At 42.1% G+C, this 15,911-nt stretch overlaps 1 protein-coding gene across 5 annotated transcripts in view; it reads left to right on the top strand.

Moving 5' to 3' along the window:
- The window catches only part of PDE8A (phosphodiesterase 8A), a 134,242-nt gene that overhangs the window by 71,983 nt on the left and 46,348 nt on the right, over positions 1-15,911 (top strand). For all 5 annotated transcript variants that reach the window (XR_010317383.1, XM_064267175.1, XM_064267177.1 and 2 more), the window contains exons 6-9: positions 323-411; positions 4,375-4,453; positions 6,044-6,181; positions 15,311-15,399. Coding sequence is in view for 4 of the 5 variants with exons in the window: in XM_064267175.1 (XP_064123245.1) it covers positions 323-411; positions 4,375-4,453; positions 6,044-6,181; positions 15,311-15,399 (395 nt within the window). In the remaining variant the exon portion in view is untranslated. The remainder of the gene's footprint in view (positions 1-322; positions 412-4,374; positions 4,454-6,043; positions 6,182-15,310; positions 15,400-15,911) is intronic.

The following is a 15,911-nucleotide window of genomic DNA, read 5'->3' on the forward strand; positions in this document are numbered from 1 at the left end:
TAATATTTAAGACTGTAGTTAAAAAATTGTCTCCTCCGTATTTTACCCTCTGCTTTAGCAATGCCATGCAGAGCATCAAAATCCCCTTTACTCAACTCAAAGCACTGAAAGAAAAAGCATTCTTAAACTGTGTTTTTTGAAAAGCTAATTTGGTGCCCTGTAAGCTTCATCTCTCCTCTTCTGTTCATCGGTAATGATGATATTTTTTAGATTTCAGTTTCCCAATTGAGAAATGCGTTGAAAAGAAGTGATTATTTGTATCGAGATTCCTAATTTAAAGATGTACATTTGCTTATCCACATAGCTCCCCTTTCTTTTGTAGAGGTATGTAGAAAACCCCAGCGTCATGGCCTGTTACAATGAGCTGATCCAGCTGGAGTATGGAGAAGTGCGATCCCAACTGAAACTCAGGTAATTCTACCACTTTCAGAAACCCAGTGGGCCACACAGGCCACTGTTACAAGTGAGAACTTTGGATGTGGGTTTACTTTGTAGCCATATCTGACCTCTTGCTAAAATGGGGTATGGCAGTAAGGAGGGGTTGACAGAGTGCCACCTCTCATTGTACAGACTTCTGGAGTCTACCTTGGTTTCTGGTGGTCACCTTAGTGAATGGATACCCTCATTCAAAGTAGGGGCATGAAAATTATACTACGAGAAAAAAAGCAGGATACAAAGTTGTATATACTCAGTTACCTATTTTGTTTTTTAAGGAAAAAATAAATACTTTTACTGTATACACACACCCTGTTATAAACATTGGTTATCTCTTAGAAGTGTCATTTTTTCTTCTCTAGTATAAGTGTTTTATGATTTGCTCTTGATAAACAGTTTTTTAAAGAAGTGAAATATAAACGGAAGCCTGTTTCCTTGTAGAGCAAGAAAAACAGAAAAATATTTAATGTTGAAAGAATGCTGAAACCCTGTCTCCTTCACTCATCCCTAAATCCAATCATTAACCATGTCCTATTGTTTTTAATTCCTAAGTACCTTTGGAATCTGTCCACTTATATTCATCTTCACTGCCGTTCTCTTAGTTTAGGTTGTTACCGTCTCTTACCTGAATGATTGAAACAGCCAGTTTAGTCTCCCCACATCTAGTCTTGACTCCTTGTCCATTCTCCACGCTGTAGTAACACATTATTCCATTTGTGTTACTGTTCTGTGACTCCCTGCTGCCTCCAAGATGAAGTCCCAACTCCAGAATGTGGCCTGCAGGCTTCTCCACGGCCCGTCTACCACTCACTTCTCTGGCTTCATCTCCCATCATGCCCTGCCTGATGCTCTGCTCCTAGTGACAGCCAAATGGAAATATAAAAATATGAAGCGAAGGAGAAAACGCAGGACTAGGGAACTGGGGAAAACAGAGAGTTGTTCTGCCAGATATTAAAATGCATTTAAAAGCTGTAACAAGCAACTGTGTTACTGCTAGATCAGTGAACTAGAATGTAAAGTCCAGAAACAGACTTCAGTACATTTAAGAATTTAGTATATGATCCACACAGCATTTTAAATCTACAGGAGAAAGAGTGGACTTTCCATTGAATAAAATTGTGACAACTAGTTAATTATTTGGGAAAAAATTAAGTTATATTCCTATTTCAAACTCTACTAAAGATAAACTCTAATAAATTAAAGATTTAAATGTAAAAAATAGGACCACAAAAGTAAAAAATGTAAGTGAATGTATATAATCACATGATGAAGTCTTTTCTCAGCACGGCTTAAAAACCAGCTTCCACGAAGGAAGGGGATCAGATTGGACAGCATTAAAATGTTGAGCTTGTTTTACAGTTCAAAAAATGAAACAAGCATTATAAAATGTTAAAAATTTAGACAAATGACAAACTAGAAATAAATGTTTGTAACGTATAGGGCAGACATTAGGTTAATATGCTAAATGTGTGAAGAGCTTTCATGAACCAATTTAAAAAAAGGAAGCATCCCAGTAGAAAAATTTTTTAAAGATATGGTTAAGAGTTCATAAGGGATATAAATGGTTAATAAACATGACAAGAGATTCAGCCTCACTAGTGATCAAAGAAATGCAAATGATGTGCCATTTTTTATTTGCCAGATCTGCAAAAATGAAAGAATGATAAATTTCTCACAACTCCAATTCCTCCAAGCTTGTTATATCAGAAGTGGGAACTTTTTTCTTATTTTAATTTTTTAAATAACAGTTTATTGAGGTATAATTCACATACTAACTCTTGGTTTTTCATGCGCTAAGAAATAGCTAATTTCCATTAGCTAAGCTGCTTTGTCTTGTTTGGCAAGACAGTTTAGTAATACAGGAGTAATGTAAAAGTATTGTTATTCTTACAGCCTCCTTGTCACTATCGATAAAGTTTATGAACAAGCAGGCAGTTCCTTTTTTTCATCTTCTGAGGCAGAGAATCTCTATTACATCTTGTAGGAGATTCCTTGTGCAAGAAAAAACCCAGAAGCAACCCAAATGTCTAGTAATAGGCAATTTGTTGAATAAATTACAACATAACCTTACAATAGAATATTATACAGTTATAAAAAGTGATGATTGAAAACTGTAGTTATTGATGTGAAAATATATTAATGTATATTTTTAAGTGAGAAAAGCAGATTATAAAACTGTATCACATGACCCCATTTTTATAAATATATACACACCCACACCCACACCATAGTTTTATACAAATAATGCATGCCTTCTGTTTGTTTGCCAGCTGCACTTGCTCTGAGGTATTTTTATAAGCACACTGTGCTATTTTTTTTCTTTTTACAGCAACATGTAAAAAAAAAAAATTGGCCAAGTGGTGCTAATAAAAGTACTATGCGGGGGGAGGGCGAGGCTGGCAGACCTAGAAGGTGCATACATATTATTTGCTTAAAACTACAGGGGTGTGTATGCATGTGTGTATGTATCAAATATATATATATATGTATAAGATAGATATTTACATCAGAAAAGGTCTAGAGCGCTATTTGCTATGTCTAGGTATTGGGATTTCAGATGATTTGAACTCATTTATTTCGTTAACAGCTTTATTGAGATATAATTCACATAGCAGATAATTCGCGCATTCAGAGAATACAAATCAGTGGCTTTTAGTGTATTCGCAGAGTTGTGCATCCATCACCACAAACAATTTTTGAATATTTTCATCACCCCCAATGAGAAAACCTGCACCCTTTAGCCATCACTTTCTAATCCCCCAATTCCTTGTATTCCCCTTAGCCCTAGGCAGCCACTAACTTACTTTCTGTCTTTATAGATTTGCCTGTTCTCCATATTTTATATAAATGGAATCATACAATAAGTGGCCTTTTGTGTCTGGCTTCTTTATTTAGCACAATGTTTTCAAGATTTATCCATGTCTTAGTACTTCATTTTGTTTTATGGCTGAATAATATTCCATTGTATGGATATACCACATTTTGTTTATCCACTCAACAATTGGTAGACATTTGAGTTGTTTCCACATTTCAGCTATTATGAATAATGCTGTTATGAACATTTGTGTACAGGTTTTTGTGTGGGCCTATATATTCATTTCTCTTGGGTATATCCTTAGGAGTAGAATTGCTGGATTGTATGGTAACTCTACTTTTAACCGTTTGAGGAACTACTAGACTGTTTTACAAAGGGGCTGTACTATTTTAGATTCCTACCAGCAGTATATGAGGCTTCCAATTTCCCTATATCCTTGCCAACACTGGTTATTATCTGTCTACTATTATAGCCACCCTAGTGGGCATGAAGTGGCATCTTATTTACTTATTCTTTATTTTCTAATTTCTTTCAATAAACATTTGCTACTTATGTAATAAAATGTTTTCAAACACTAAGGACATACAAAAATGCTCACAGTATAAGTCAAGGGAAGAAATCTAGTCATTCCAGGCAATCCCAATTTTGTGAAAATAATATGTTTCAAGTAATAGCTACAAGTGATTGAATGCCTCCACTCTGCCAGACTCTGCTGGGTACTTGACTCCATTCTCTTGTGTAGTCCTCACAAGGCCTCTTCAGGGGGTGAGAAGGTACATTTGACATGGTTCAGTGATTTACCCAGGGACCCACAGCTGGTGAAGAGCTGTGATTTGAACCCTGGTGTTTGTTCTGCCCTGGCCTACTGCCTCCTCAGGTTGGAAGGAAAGACAACAAATTCTGAATAGGAATGCTTCGTCAAGGGAGTAGGGGGAGGAACAGGGATGTCTGTTTCTTCTTTATGCTTTTTAATATCCCTTCCTTTTTTCCTTGAATGTGTATGCATTACCTTTTAATCAGACAGAAAAAAAAAAAAAACAGCATTTAAATAATGCAGTACCCCAAGAATGTATTAGATTTTTAGTCTTTATATTAATCAGTGCTTTGTTTTGCTATCCGTAAAGGGCTTGTAACTCAGTATTCACTGCACTAGAGAAAAGTCAAGAAGCAATTGAAATTACAAGTGAAGACCACATTATACAGGTTTGTTAGTTTGGAAATTTGTCCTTCTGGGTTTTTTGTTTTGTTTGCTTTCATTTTTAGCTTTGTACCCCTGTGATGTGATTTTTTTTTTTCTTTTTGAACTTCAAGAAACCAATCTTTCCTTAGAGAATTATCAGAACAAAATTACAAAATATATAATTTAAAACAAATTCCTTATAGATAAAAAATAGTAAAGACTAAGGTGCTAGAAAAATGTTTTGTAGAAATGCCACATTTGTATTCCTATTTCTCACTGTGCAGATAGTTAGCACTTAAAGAAATTTACTAGAAATAATTAAAGCATTTCAAAACTAACAGACCTAGGAATGATTGAATAAGTTATCCGTTATTATTAAAGTGGGTTTACATAAGTGACTTAAAATAAATGACTTGTTGGGTTACTGTTAGATAACAACCAAAAAGGGAGTTGTGCCAGAGAAATGTTCCTTTTATCTGAGAATTAGCTCCACTTTGATTTTAGTTCTTGGCGTTCCCGTTCTCCACCTTAACTTGTGCCTGTCTTGGTAATGAGTTGATAGTATCATCATTCAGGGATCAGTGCCCTGAGAGGCAACACAGGGCAGTGGTTGAGGGCACAGGCTTTGGTGTCAGGTAGGTCTGTGTAACTTCGGGCAAGTCACTTAAATCCATCTGAATCTGCTTCCTTGTCTGTACAAATGGGAATAACAATAATACTAACAACCTACCTTTCGTAAGAGTGTTCTGAGGACTGAACAAAGTAATGTGTGTGAAGTCCTCGCTATAGTGCTTAGCGAGGAAGACAAACCTCGATAAGCAGGGTCAACTATTGTTTTATCATCATTAGCATATGTGTAGCTTTCCCATACGTTTTCTCCTAGTCTTATAACTTATTTGAAATGTAACTATAAAGCGTTACGTTTATAAACACTTTCTAGTTCATAGCCTGCTTTCTACACACATAATTCATTTGAATCATGAGATAGGCAAAGTAAGTATTTCATTCCCATTATACAGATGCATAGAGTGCCTCGGAGGGGCTAAGTGACTTGTGGAGGTCAGACAAGTGTGTGCAGTGAGAGCAGAGCCTGGGTTAGTTCCTGGGTAGTGCAAATGGTTAAGCACTAACTGCTAGCCACCCAGAGGCACCTCAGAAGACAGGCGTGGCCACCTGCTTCCTGCTTCACAGCCTTGAAAACCCTGTGGAGCAGTTCTACTCTGCACACGTGAAGTTGCTATGAGTCAGAATCGATTCAAAGGCAACTAACAGCAAGAGTCTGGTGCTGTATTCCATTGTATCATAAACAGCCCTGTTGTAGCAGTCTCCATGCGGATTTTTCCTCTGCCATTGTTTAAGTGGGAGTAGGCCTACCACGCCTTGCCGGAACCTCATGGGAACACTGTAGAAAGCTCAGCCAGGTGTCACTGGAGCAGAAACTTCTCTGGACTCCAGGGTTTTTATGGGGTGTGCTCTTGCAGTTTTAGAACCGCCATGGTTCCTGAGCCTTCTAGGGGATGAATATGATGGCTTTGGTTGAAGACCCTTAATTGCCCTCTTTTCAAAATTTCTTTTAATTCACTTGATGTTTTTTCTTTTGTTTCCCCCACCAGTATGCAAATCCTGCATTTGAAACAACAATGGGCTATCAGTCAGGTGAATTAATAGGGAAGGAGTTAGCTGAAGTGCCTATAAATGAAAAAAAGGCTGACTTGCTCAATACTATAAATTCATATATCAGGATTGGCAAGGTAAGTAAGAGGTCAGTACCTTTTTTACTTTGAAATAACAAAGTGGGAAGGAAGGAGACTTAGAGCTCATTGAGCATTGCAAGTGCCAGGTAATCTCAGTCTTACTCTTCCCAACAGCCTGGGGAAGTTTAGGTAGTGTTATCCTTATTATCCCCATTTTGCAGAATAGGAATTTGAGGCCAAGTAAGTATATTTTTATGGTATGATTAGCCAATAAGCAGAGTAACTGTAATTGGCATTTAAAATAATTGTTTTCATCTTTGTAATAATTGATCTAAGTGGTAAAAAAAAAAGATGTTGGTAAATGTTCTGAGTAAGTGGTTTCCAGTGAGGCAGCACATTCTCAGAACTCAGCTGAGCCCAGTGGTTCTCTGAGCCTCATTCATTCATTCAGCATTTTTTGAATACCTGCTGTGTGCCAGGCATTGTGCTAGATCCTGGTACAGAAAGAAGAGCAAATGAAAAATTCCTGCATTTAGAGAGCTTATATTCCAGGGTGGGAAACTAACAAAAACATTTATTACAAATAATGTGAGAAGTCGCATAATCATAGTGCTGAAGGAAAGGCAGGCGCGGAGTCTGGAAGGTGTTTTCTCTTCTGAGGTGGCTCTGGCAGCATCTCGCTGTTCGTACGTTTTAAAACGTGATGAGAAGAAAGAGTCTACTGCTGTCCCAGTGACTCTTGGTGCTTTCTGCTGGGTTCTTTTTCACTTTTGGAAGTTGGGTAGGGACCATTAATCTGATTATTCAAAACGTCTGACTATTGGTGACCTCCTGTCCTACCCCCTCTGTGGAGACCCCAGAGGAAGGGGTGCCCTCTGCCCTGTGGCATTTGGCTCTCCCAAACCACAATTGGGGCAGGACTTACACCCCCTACTTGGACTGGGCCCCTTAAAGACACTGAGTGAGCTTTTTTCCCCTCTGCTTTCCCATGGCTCTGAGCACACGGGAGTGCCTGGAAATAAGAATACAGAAAGCACAGGTAACTGCAAGGGCCCCGAGATGTGCTATCGGGGGAGTAACAAAAGTGGACACTAATAGAAGACTATTTTGCCTTCAACTTTTCTACCACAAATGACTTTTTTTTTTTAATTTTATTGTGCTTTAGATGAAAGTTTATGGTGCAAATTAGTTTCTCATTCAAAAATTTATACACAAATTGTTTCGTGACGTTGGTTGCAATGTCCTCAATGTAACAGCATTCTCCCTCTTTGTACCTCGAGTTCCCCGTGTCCATTTGTCCAGTTTTCCTGTTTCTTCCTGCCTTCTTGTCTTTGCTTTTGGGCAAGTGTTGCCCATTTGTTCTCATATATGCGATTGAACTAAGAAGCATGTTCTCTAACTGAACGAGGGTTCTAGTCCTGTCCTATCAGCCAGTCGAAATGAGATGGACGCCACACCACCAGTTGCAAGCGAAACAAAGTAGAAATTTATTCTCTGAGCAGACAAGGAGCAACAGGGGGTCTAGCGACTCTACGGCCACGTGCTCACTGTCTGAGGGGCTTGGGGAGTTGTTTATTTCCAGTGGTGTCTGGGGGTTGGGTTTGGTGCCCGGCACTCTCTGCCCTTAGCCCTCCACGTCCACATTTGGAGGTCCCGATGTTGAATCATGTCGGTGATGTGCAGGTCCAAGGACAGATTGAGGGCACAGCTCTTAAGGTCCTGTGCAGGCGCCAAAGTCTTGGTTCATGCATGTGTAGGATTCTGGCACCAAATTCAAACTGTGGTTAGGGCAGAAGCATGGTTGGGCCAAATGGCAGTTAGAAGCTGTGGCATGGCAGGCTGCAAGGGGGAGCGGGGAACAGTGGGGGAGCAGGAGAAAGTCTCCGCTGAGGCTTCAGTTCCTCATAAGTGCTATCATTTGTTTTATAGGCCTGTCTAATCTTTGGCTGAAAGGTGAACCTTGGGAGTGGCTTCACTTCTGAGTTAGCAGGGTATCTGGGGTCCGTAATCTTGGGGGCTCCTTCAGTCTCTGTTAGACCAGTAAGTCTGGTATTTTTTTGTGAGTTTGAATTTTGTTCTACATTTTTCTTCTGCTCTGTCCGGGACCCTCTATTGTGATCACTGTCAGAGCTATCAGTGGTGGTAGCCAGGTGCCATCTAGTTCTTGTAGGCTCAGGCTGGTAGAGGTTGTGGTTCATGTGGTCACTTAGTCTTTGGGACTAGTATTTTCCTTTTGTCTTTGGTTTTCTTCATTCTCCTTTGCTCTGGATGGGACAGGACCAATAGATGTATCTTAGATGGGTGCTTGAAAGCTTTTAGGACCCCAGACGCTATTGACCAAAGTAGGATGTAGAACATTTTCTTTATGAACTATGTTATGCCAGTTGAGCTAGATGCCCCTTGAGACCACGGTCCCCACAGCCTTCAGCCCCAGTAACTCAGCCCCTCAAGGTGTTTGGATGTGTCTAGGAAACTTCTATGACTTTGCTTTGGTCGGGTTGTGCTGTTTTTCCGTTCCCCAAGGTCGACACTTGTCTACTATCTAGTTAATGATTTCCCCTCCTTGTCCTTCCTTTCTCTCATAACCATCAAAGGTTTTTTTTTTTTTCTATGTGTAAACCTTTTCTTGAGTTTTTATAATATGCTGACGGCACTGGGTTTTTTTTAATATTAATTATGCTATCATAATTATCATTGTTGGTCTTTGTTGTTGCGCTCCTCTTGGTGTCTTCCCATGCCTTAGTCCTGTTTTGCTGACTTCCCCTGTACAGTGTATTGCCTTTCCCTTTACCAGTATTAACACGTGTCTTCTGTTTGGTAGTTTTCCCTCCCTCCCCCTACCATCCTTGGTATTTTTTTTTTCTTGTGTGTAAACCTTTTCTTGTTTCTTTATAATAGTGAGTGGTCTCATGCAATAACATGTCCTTTCATGATTAACTTATTTCAGTCAGCATGATGCCCTCCAGATTCATGCATGTTGTGAGACGTTTTGCAGATTTATCATTGTTCTGTATCATCCCATAGTATTCCATTGTGTGTATGTACCATACTTAGTTTATCCATTCGTCTGTTGATGGGCACTTAGGTTGTTTCCATCTTTGTTCTTTAGTGAATAATGCTGCAGTGAACATGGATGTGCATATGTGTATTCTTGTGATAGCTCTTATTTCTCTAGGATGTATTCCTAGGGAAGATGCTTTTCTTATAAGAGAGGGTAGAAGGTCCTCTGGCAAGAGAAATGAAGGATGGATGAAGAGACCTTAGGTGCTCAGGTGCACTGAGGAGTTAGATTTAGTGTTTCTCTTCATGGGTGAGAAGGGTGTACTCAGAAGGGACCGCAGGAGGGCATTCATCCCATACCACAGCAGCCTTGGTAGGGGCTTTACCTTGACAGCCCAGCCTGGCATTTAGGTCCCCGGCTGCCACTGGGTCAGCTGACGGTTTTGTTGAATATGTGAGCTTCACCTGGGAGTGAGCCAGAGATGGCCCTCCTGTACCTTGATCTGGTAACACTTATATTGAAGCATTGCATGCTCTTGTCACAGAGGAGTACAAGTGGACCAGGGAGGCGAGGTGGCCATTCAGTCTGTGGGAACAACTTCTTGTCCCTATTGGAGTTATGCTGTTGGGCACCACGTACAAAGGGCATCATACTTGAATAGCAAGAGACTTGTTCTCTAAAATCTATATTTATCGTTAGCAGAGATATGAAATGTTATATTATCAATCTCTGTACTGCTTTATTTCAAAAAGGAACTTGGTTATGTTGTGCCTGTCTCAAAGTTCTTGGGGAGAGTGGAAAAGCAGCCATTTGTCCTTTTTCAGTAACCTGTTGATTTGCTGGCAACACTGCAGCAGACAAGCTGCCTAGCGGACCAGTTTTTTGAGGTGAAAAAATACATAGCTTTTCTAATTCCATCTCCTTAGGGAGAAGAGGAGCTTGTTGAGGAGGCAGCCATCCCTGTGGAACAGTGGAAGCCTGTGGTCAATGAGGAGAGGCCAGGCATCCACCAAGAGTGGGACGGAGAAAAGAGACTTAGGAAGGTGTCAGATGACCAGGGGTAGATGGATTGGAGCGTCAGATTCTAAGTGTGCCAATAAATTGGATATTCTTGGGAGCAGAGGAGAAATTCTGACTATTCAGGCAAAGAACATTCCAAACACTGACCACTCTCCACTAACACTCTATACCCGTTATTCTCAGCCAAGGGCTCCTCTTTTGAGTATAATTCATACTATTAGGTACCTTGAATTTCAGCCCCCGCACTCATACTTCTTTGTATCCGCATTTATATCCTTCTTGACTCTCTTGCCTTTTTTTCTTGCCCAAGGCTTCTCAGTCTATCAGAGTTCTAAAACCCAGTCTCATGTCTTCTTAGATACCTGTTGCCGTCAAGTCATTTCAAACTCATAGCGACCCTATAGGACAGAGTAGAAGTTCCCCATAGAATTTCCAAGGAGCGGCTGGTGGATTCCAACTGCCGACCTTTTGGTTAGCAGCCAAGCGCTTAACCACTGAGCCGCCATACCTGGCCTTAACATTGTCTCTTCTCTCTTAGAAATTTTGAGTTTTTTCCCCTCAGAAATTGTGTCTTATTTTTCCCCTGGCTTATAATAGATGCTGAATAAATGCTGGCTGTGTCCATGATAACAGTATGTACATGCTGTCTGTCTGCACTGCACATGGAAATATGCTGTGCCTCAAACTTCCAGGCAGCCGTTAGACTGCTAGGAATGAGACACCTACACCCACTGGCACCAGCCATTCTATGGGTGTTACGGTTGTCTGTGATTGCGCTGGACACACAAGACACTTTCCCAGTGCTGGCAAAATGAAAGCCATTATTATTTATAAAAAAGCAAACATTAAACAATAACAACAGATTCCCAAAGGAGAACCAGTTACCCGTTCCCAGATTATCTGTGTCCATTCTTAATGTCACGGGCAGATGCGCCCTGGATCAGGTCAGATGCTGTGTTCGTATCACTGTTGCCTCCAGCTACCACCATGCTGTTCAGGGGGCCTGCGTGACTCCTGAAACTTGCTCTGCTGCTGGGCCTTGCTGGGCCTCACTGCCGGCTGGAAGACTCCTGCACAGGATCTCCTGAGCATCTTCAACTGGGCTGTTCTCGGCCTCTGCTGCCAGCTCCTGCTATGCTGTCCGGGCCTGCAGGGCTCTCCTGCCAACCATGCTACCGGGACCCCCGCTGCTGCGGGGTGGGAAAGCATGCAGCCCCTGCACGGGGCACACCTAGGCCTCTGTCCTGCACAAGCAAGTGTTGCAGCTCTTTTAATTCCCCTGGCAAGCCTCCTGCCAGAGGAGTTCTCCTCTGCCCTGCTGGAGAAAAAACTGTACGGGATCCTCCGAGGCAACCCGCGCATGGAGCACACTCAGGCCTCTGCCTTGCACAGGCAAGGGTTACGTTTCTTTTAGCTCTGCTGGCAAGCCTCTTGCCTGAAGGCATTCTGCTCACTGCTGCTGTCTCTTACCAGTTTTCAGCATTTGCTTTCTTTTGGGTCTAGGAGATTTTCAGTGCAGGGACCCTGAGTCCTTGGTCCAAAGGATGTGTTCTGCTCCAGACTCCTCCTCTTGATGGTAGTGAGGTCCTCCTGAACCTCTGCGGAATTAGTCCTTTTAAGCCTAGCAGGGTGGCAAAACTAACCAATCCCGTTGGTGGGCCGCATTCACCTTTTTTGCATAGTCATAGTAAACTGTCCAATCCCTGCAAGGGTTTTACGTACTTTATTTGCATAGTCCCAGCCGATCATTTTGGGGAGTTACAAGACCATAGCTAGAAAGGCCATGTAATAGTAATTCACTGCACCGCAATAACAATGTGCTGCTACAGAACCCTTTAACTTTTCAAAATCTTTTCCTTCCTTGGCTCTCATGATTCTTCTCTGTTCCTGCATCACTGACTCTCCTTTCTCCAGCTGTTCTTCTGTTTCCTCCTGAGTTCACCAGGTCTCTGGCTTCTGCCCCCTCCTATTGTCCCTTTATTGTTGAGGTATCTTTCCTGCTTTGTATAGATGTCTCATGCCTCCCTGGCTCTAGTCCCAGCCTCTTTTCCAAGGTTTGGTCAACATCCTGTCATCATCTTCAAAATAACTTATTAAACACTTGTCTAAAAGTTGATTTTCTCCCATCCCCTATAAACAAAAAAAAACCAACCTTCTTCAAGCTCCTGCTGCCTCTGCCCATGGACCACCCTCACAGTTGCCCAAACTTAGTTTCCTAGAATGGCTTTTGATTCCTCCTTGCCTTTTGGCCTGCCCCCATCAAATCCATCACCAAACTGTGATGACTACTGCTTGGGCCTGATCTTGTTCAGGGCCTTCTTTAGACACCTTGGGATTATTCTTTTGAGACCCGGTTAGGCCTCCTTGTCCCAGTCAGTCTACCCTAGACTCTTGTGTGATTAGTCTCAGTGAGTCACCATTTTGACTGTGTTACTCCCTCAGTATAGAGCTTAGTATATGGCCCCTTAGTCTGGCTGCCAGAATTGCATGGTCTTGCCTCAGGCTACCTTTTCCATTCAATAAGCAAAAGCCCCAAGTGTTCCTTGACTATTTTCTCTGTGCAGGCACTGTACTAGGATAGGACTACATGATGATAATAATTTAATTCTTAAGACAGTGGGCACCAAGAAAGGATCACATCAGGCCGGTGCTTAGCTTGCCCTGGAGCAAAAGGGAAATGTGGACCCTCACTCAGCACCATTCTGAGGGGACTCAACCTGGAGAGTGAGGCCTCAGCTGAATGACGTGTGCCAGAGTGTTTGCCCTGCATTAGGACTTTGCTGAGAGTTTGTGCGTGCTTTCTGATTTAATCTTCATAGCAACGTTCTAAAGGAGTTACTGTTATTTTAGAAACTAAAGCTTATATTTCTGTTATAAGTAAATATTGTTTGTTTTTACTGACTGAAAAACTTAGAGGCAACTTTGTTAACTAATCAGTCATTAGCTAAATCATGCTGTCCCTGTAGATGGACTGTTCTGTTCAGCTTTGGGCCAAAGTGGCTTGTTAATACCTTTACCTGGGATCTGTCAGGCACCCAAGTCTATTCAGAAAGGATGGGAGAAGAAAATCCTGAATGTGACTTACTGATTGCATTGACCTCCCATGTTTCTTTGTCTCATATATGTATATATATATAAAAAAACAGCTTCACTGAGACCTAATCCACATACCAAACAATTCTCCATTTAGAGGACACAGTTCAGTTGTTTTCAGTGCATCAGCAGAGGTGCACAGCTCTCACATTCTTTATCGCACTTCTCTTGATAGTAAGCTTCAGAAGTACCCTTAGACCTGTCTGCTGTGGCTTTCCAAGGCAGACGTGTGGCTTGGAGATAGGGAGGACAGCCTGCTCAGGGTACCTGTTTAGCTGTCACCTGTTTATGACACCTGCCAGATTGTGTAGAGGCCTCCTTCTCCCAGCTGAGCTCCCTTCAAAACTGTGCTGCATAAGGACGTTTCCTTACCTAGTCTTATTTACCTGGTGTTGCCATACCAAAAATACTACAGGTGGGGGGTTTAAAGAATTTATTTTCTCCTACTTCTGAGGGCTAGAAGTTCAAATTAGGGTGTTGGCTCTAGGAGAATATCCTCCTTTGTCTCTTCCAGCTTTTAGTAGCTGCTGGCAATCCTTGGCGTTCCTGGGATCATAGATGTATGCGCCTCCGTGGTCACATGGTGTCTTCCCCTGTGTGTCTCTGTGTCTCTTTTCCCTTCTTATAAGAGCACTCAGAAAGGATTAGGTTTAGACCAACCCTACACAGGTATGGCCTTATTAACATAAAAAAAGAAAGCCCCTATATCCAAACTGGGTCACAGTCAGAGGTACAGGGGCCAGGACTTCAGCATATATTTTGGGGGACGTAATTCAACCTGTAACAGGCCTGTACGTCCCTTCTGCTCCAGAGCAAAGGAAGCACTGAGCTGGGCTTCTCAGTCTGTTTTTTGATGCAGTCCTTTCATGGTGCCCATTGTTTTCAGAGTTTTATCAGTAACCATTAGTAATCATCCTTTGCTTACGTCAGGGTGTCCTGCTCTCTCTTTGATCGACTTTGCCAGAGGAGTCTGAAGATGAGAGCTTACCATTGGCATTCGACCACTAACTAATGGGCTAAAAGAGGCAAATGATTTGGATGCAGGTCACCATGCCCCAAACATAGAAGATTTTAGCATTCACTTTGTGTGGGAGTCTGGACAGGAGGCTTCAGCAAAGCCACCAAGGTTGCCCATGGTGGTCCACTTCCTGCCTGGGTTAGCTCTGGGTCCTGAGAGTCTGGAAGGTTAAGAAGGTTATGGAACTCCCTAGGAGTTCAGTGTTCTACCGTGGGATTTGGGGATTTCCATAGCTTAAGGACCTTGGTGACATCTTGGAGGAATTCAGAGTCTTCTAAGGTTGTGACAAAACCCAGCTCCATCCCAGGCTTCTCCCCACCACCCCAAGAGTAGGGGAGCCACGTGAAGCCCGTTCTCACTCCCAGCCCACTGCAGTCATGTCCTGCTCACACCTGCTCTCCCAGACTGCAGCTCTTACTCAAAGAACCCCCATATTCTTTCTGACCATGAGAACATGACTAATGCAATTTCAGTCTCAGGTTTTGAGATCTTACCTATTCGCTCTACTTGAGCTTGATCCTAGCTATTAGCTCAGCAACACCACTCTACCTGCAGAGAGATTGAAACTCTCACACATCTGAGAGGGCCTCGAGCTGTTCATACTGAGAAGCTGATGGAAGCCATGGTAGTGGCCACAGAATGACCCCAGTCCTGAGATTCTCTTCTCTCCCAAATGCAGGGGCAAAGGCCACACTCCCTCCTTCACTGCAGAGGTAGGAGTTTGAGAGAAGGAACCTGTGTGGTTGAGTGAGGGAGCGTGTTCTTCATTAGTGGATCCAGGGCCCCTCTTGCCAACAGACGGCCGTTGAAGACAGGATCACTTAGACTATGGTGTCCTGACTTTTTGGTCAGCCTCCAAAGTCCATCTCCTAGAATGATGACAAAAGTCAGGACACCACAGTGTCAGAAAACTCAGAATTGTGTTTGGGTTGGGATAATTTTTTTTATCCTAATTGCTTGAGCAATGGTAAATAAATCAGAACCTAAAGCTGAAAATGGTCTTGGGTTTATGTTTTGAACAGAACATGTAATGATGCTTATACTCCATTTATAGGAGTGGCAAGGAATTTATTGCACCAAAAAGAAAAACGGAGATAATATTCAACAAAATGTGAAGATAATACCTGTCATTGGACAGGGAGGGTAAGTGGAAAAAACAAGCCCTTAAATAACATACTGTGTTTGGAGCTACTGTAAAATTTGCTTTAAATACTTAAGAACTGTTTGCAGAAGTCCAAAAAGAGGACTCATAACAAAGTCAGGTGTCCTTATTCAGTAGCCTTCCAGGGTGGCTTTGCCCTGGTGGCTTCCCCATAGCTACAGCCTGACTCCCCAGCTGGGAGCCCAGAGCCAGCAGATCAGGACGGTCTTGCTCCAGCTGTGTGGATATTCCAGAGAGTATTTAAATCACGATGCCATTTATTAAGCTGTGTGATGAGAACTCTGACGGTGGACTCCCTTTATTTATAAGATTTTTATCTAATTTGATATATTACATACCTTAATAAATTACTGTGATTTAAATAAGGTCCTCAGGAGGTGCAGACCTTCAAGTAAGTGCTAAACTACTAGCCAAAAGGTTGGCAGTTCGAACCCACCCAGAAGCACCTCAGAAGACAGGCCTGGCGATCTGCTTCCAAAAGATCACAGCCTTG

Source organism: Loxodonta africana, chromosome 13, assembly GCF_030014295.1.
Source record: "Loxodonta africana isolate mLoxAfr1 chromosome 13, mLoxAfr1.hap2, whole genome shotgun sequence".
NCBI lineage: Eukaryota > Metazoa > Chordata > Mammalia > Proboscidea > Elephantidae > Loxodonta > Loxodonta africana.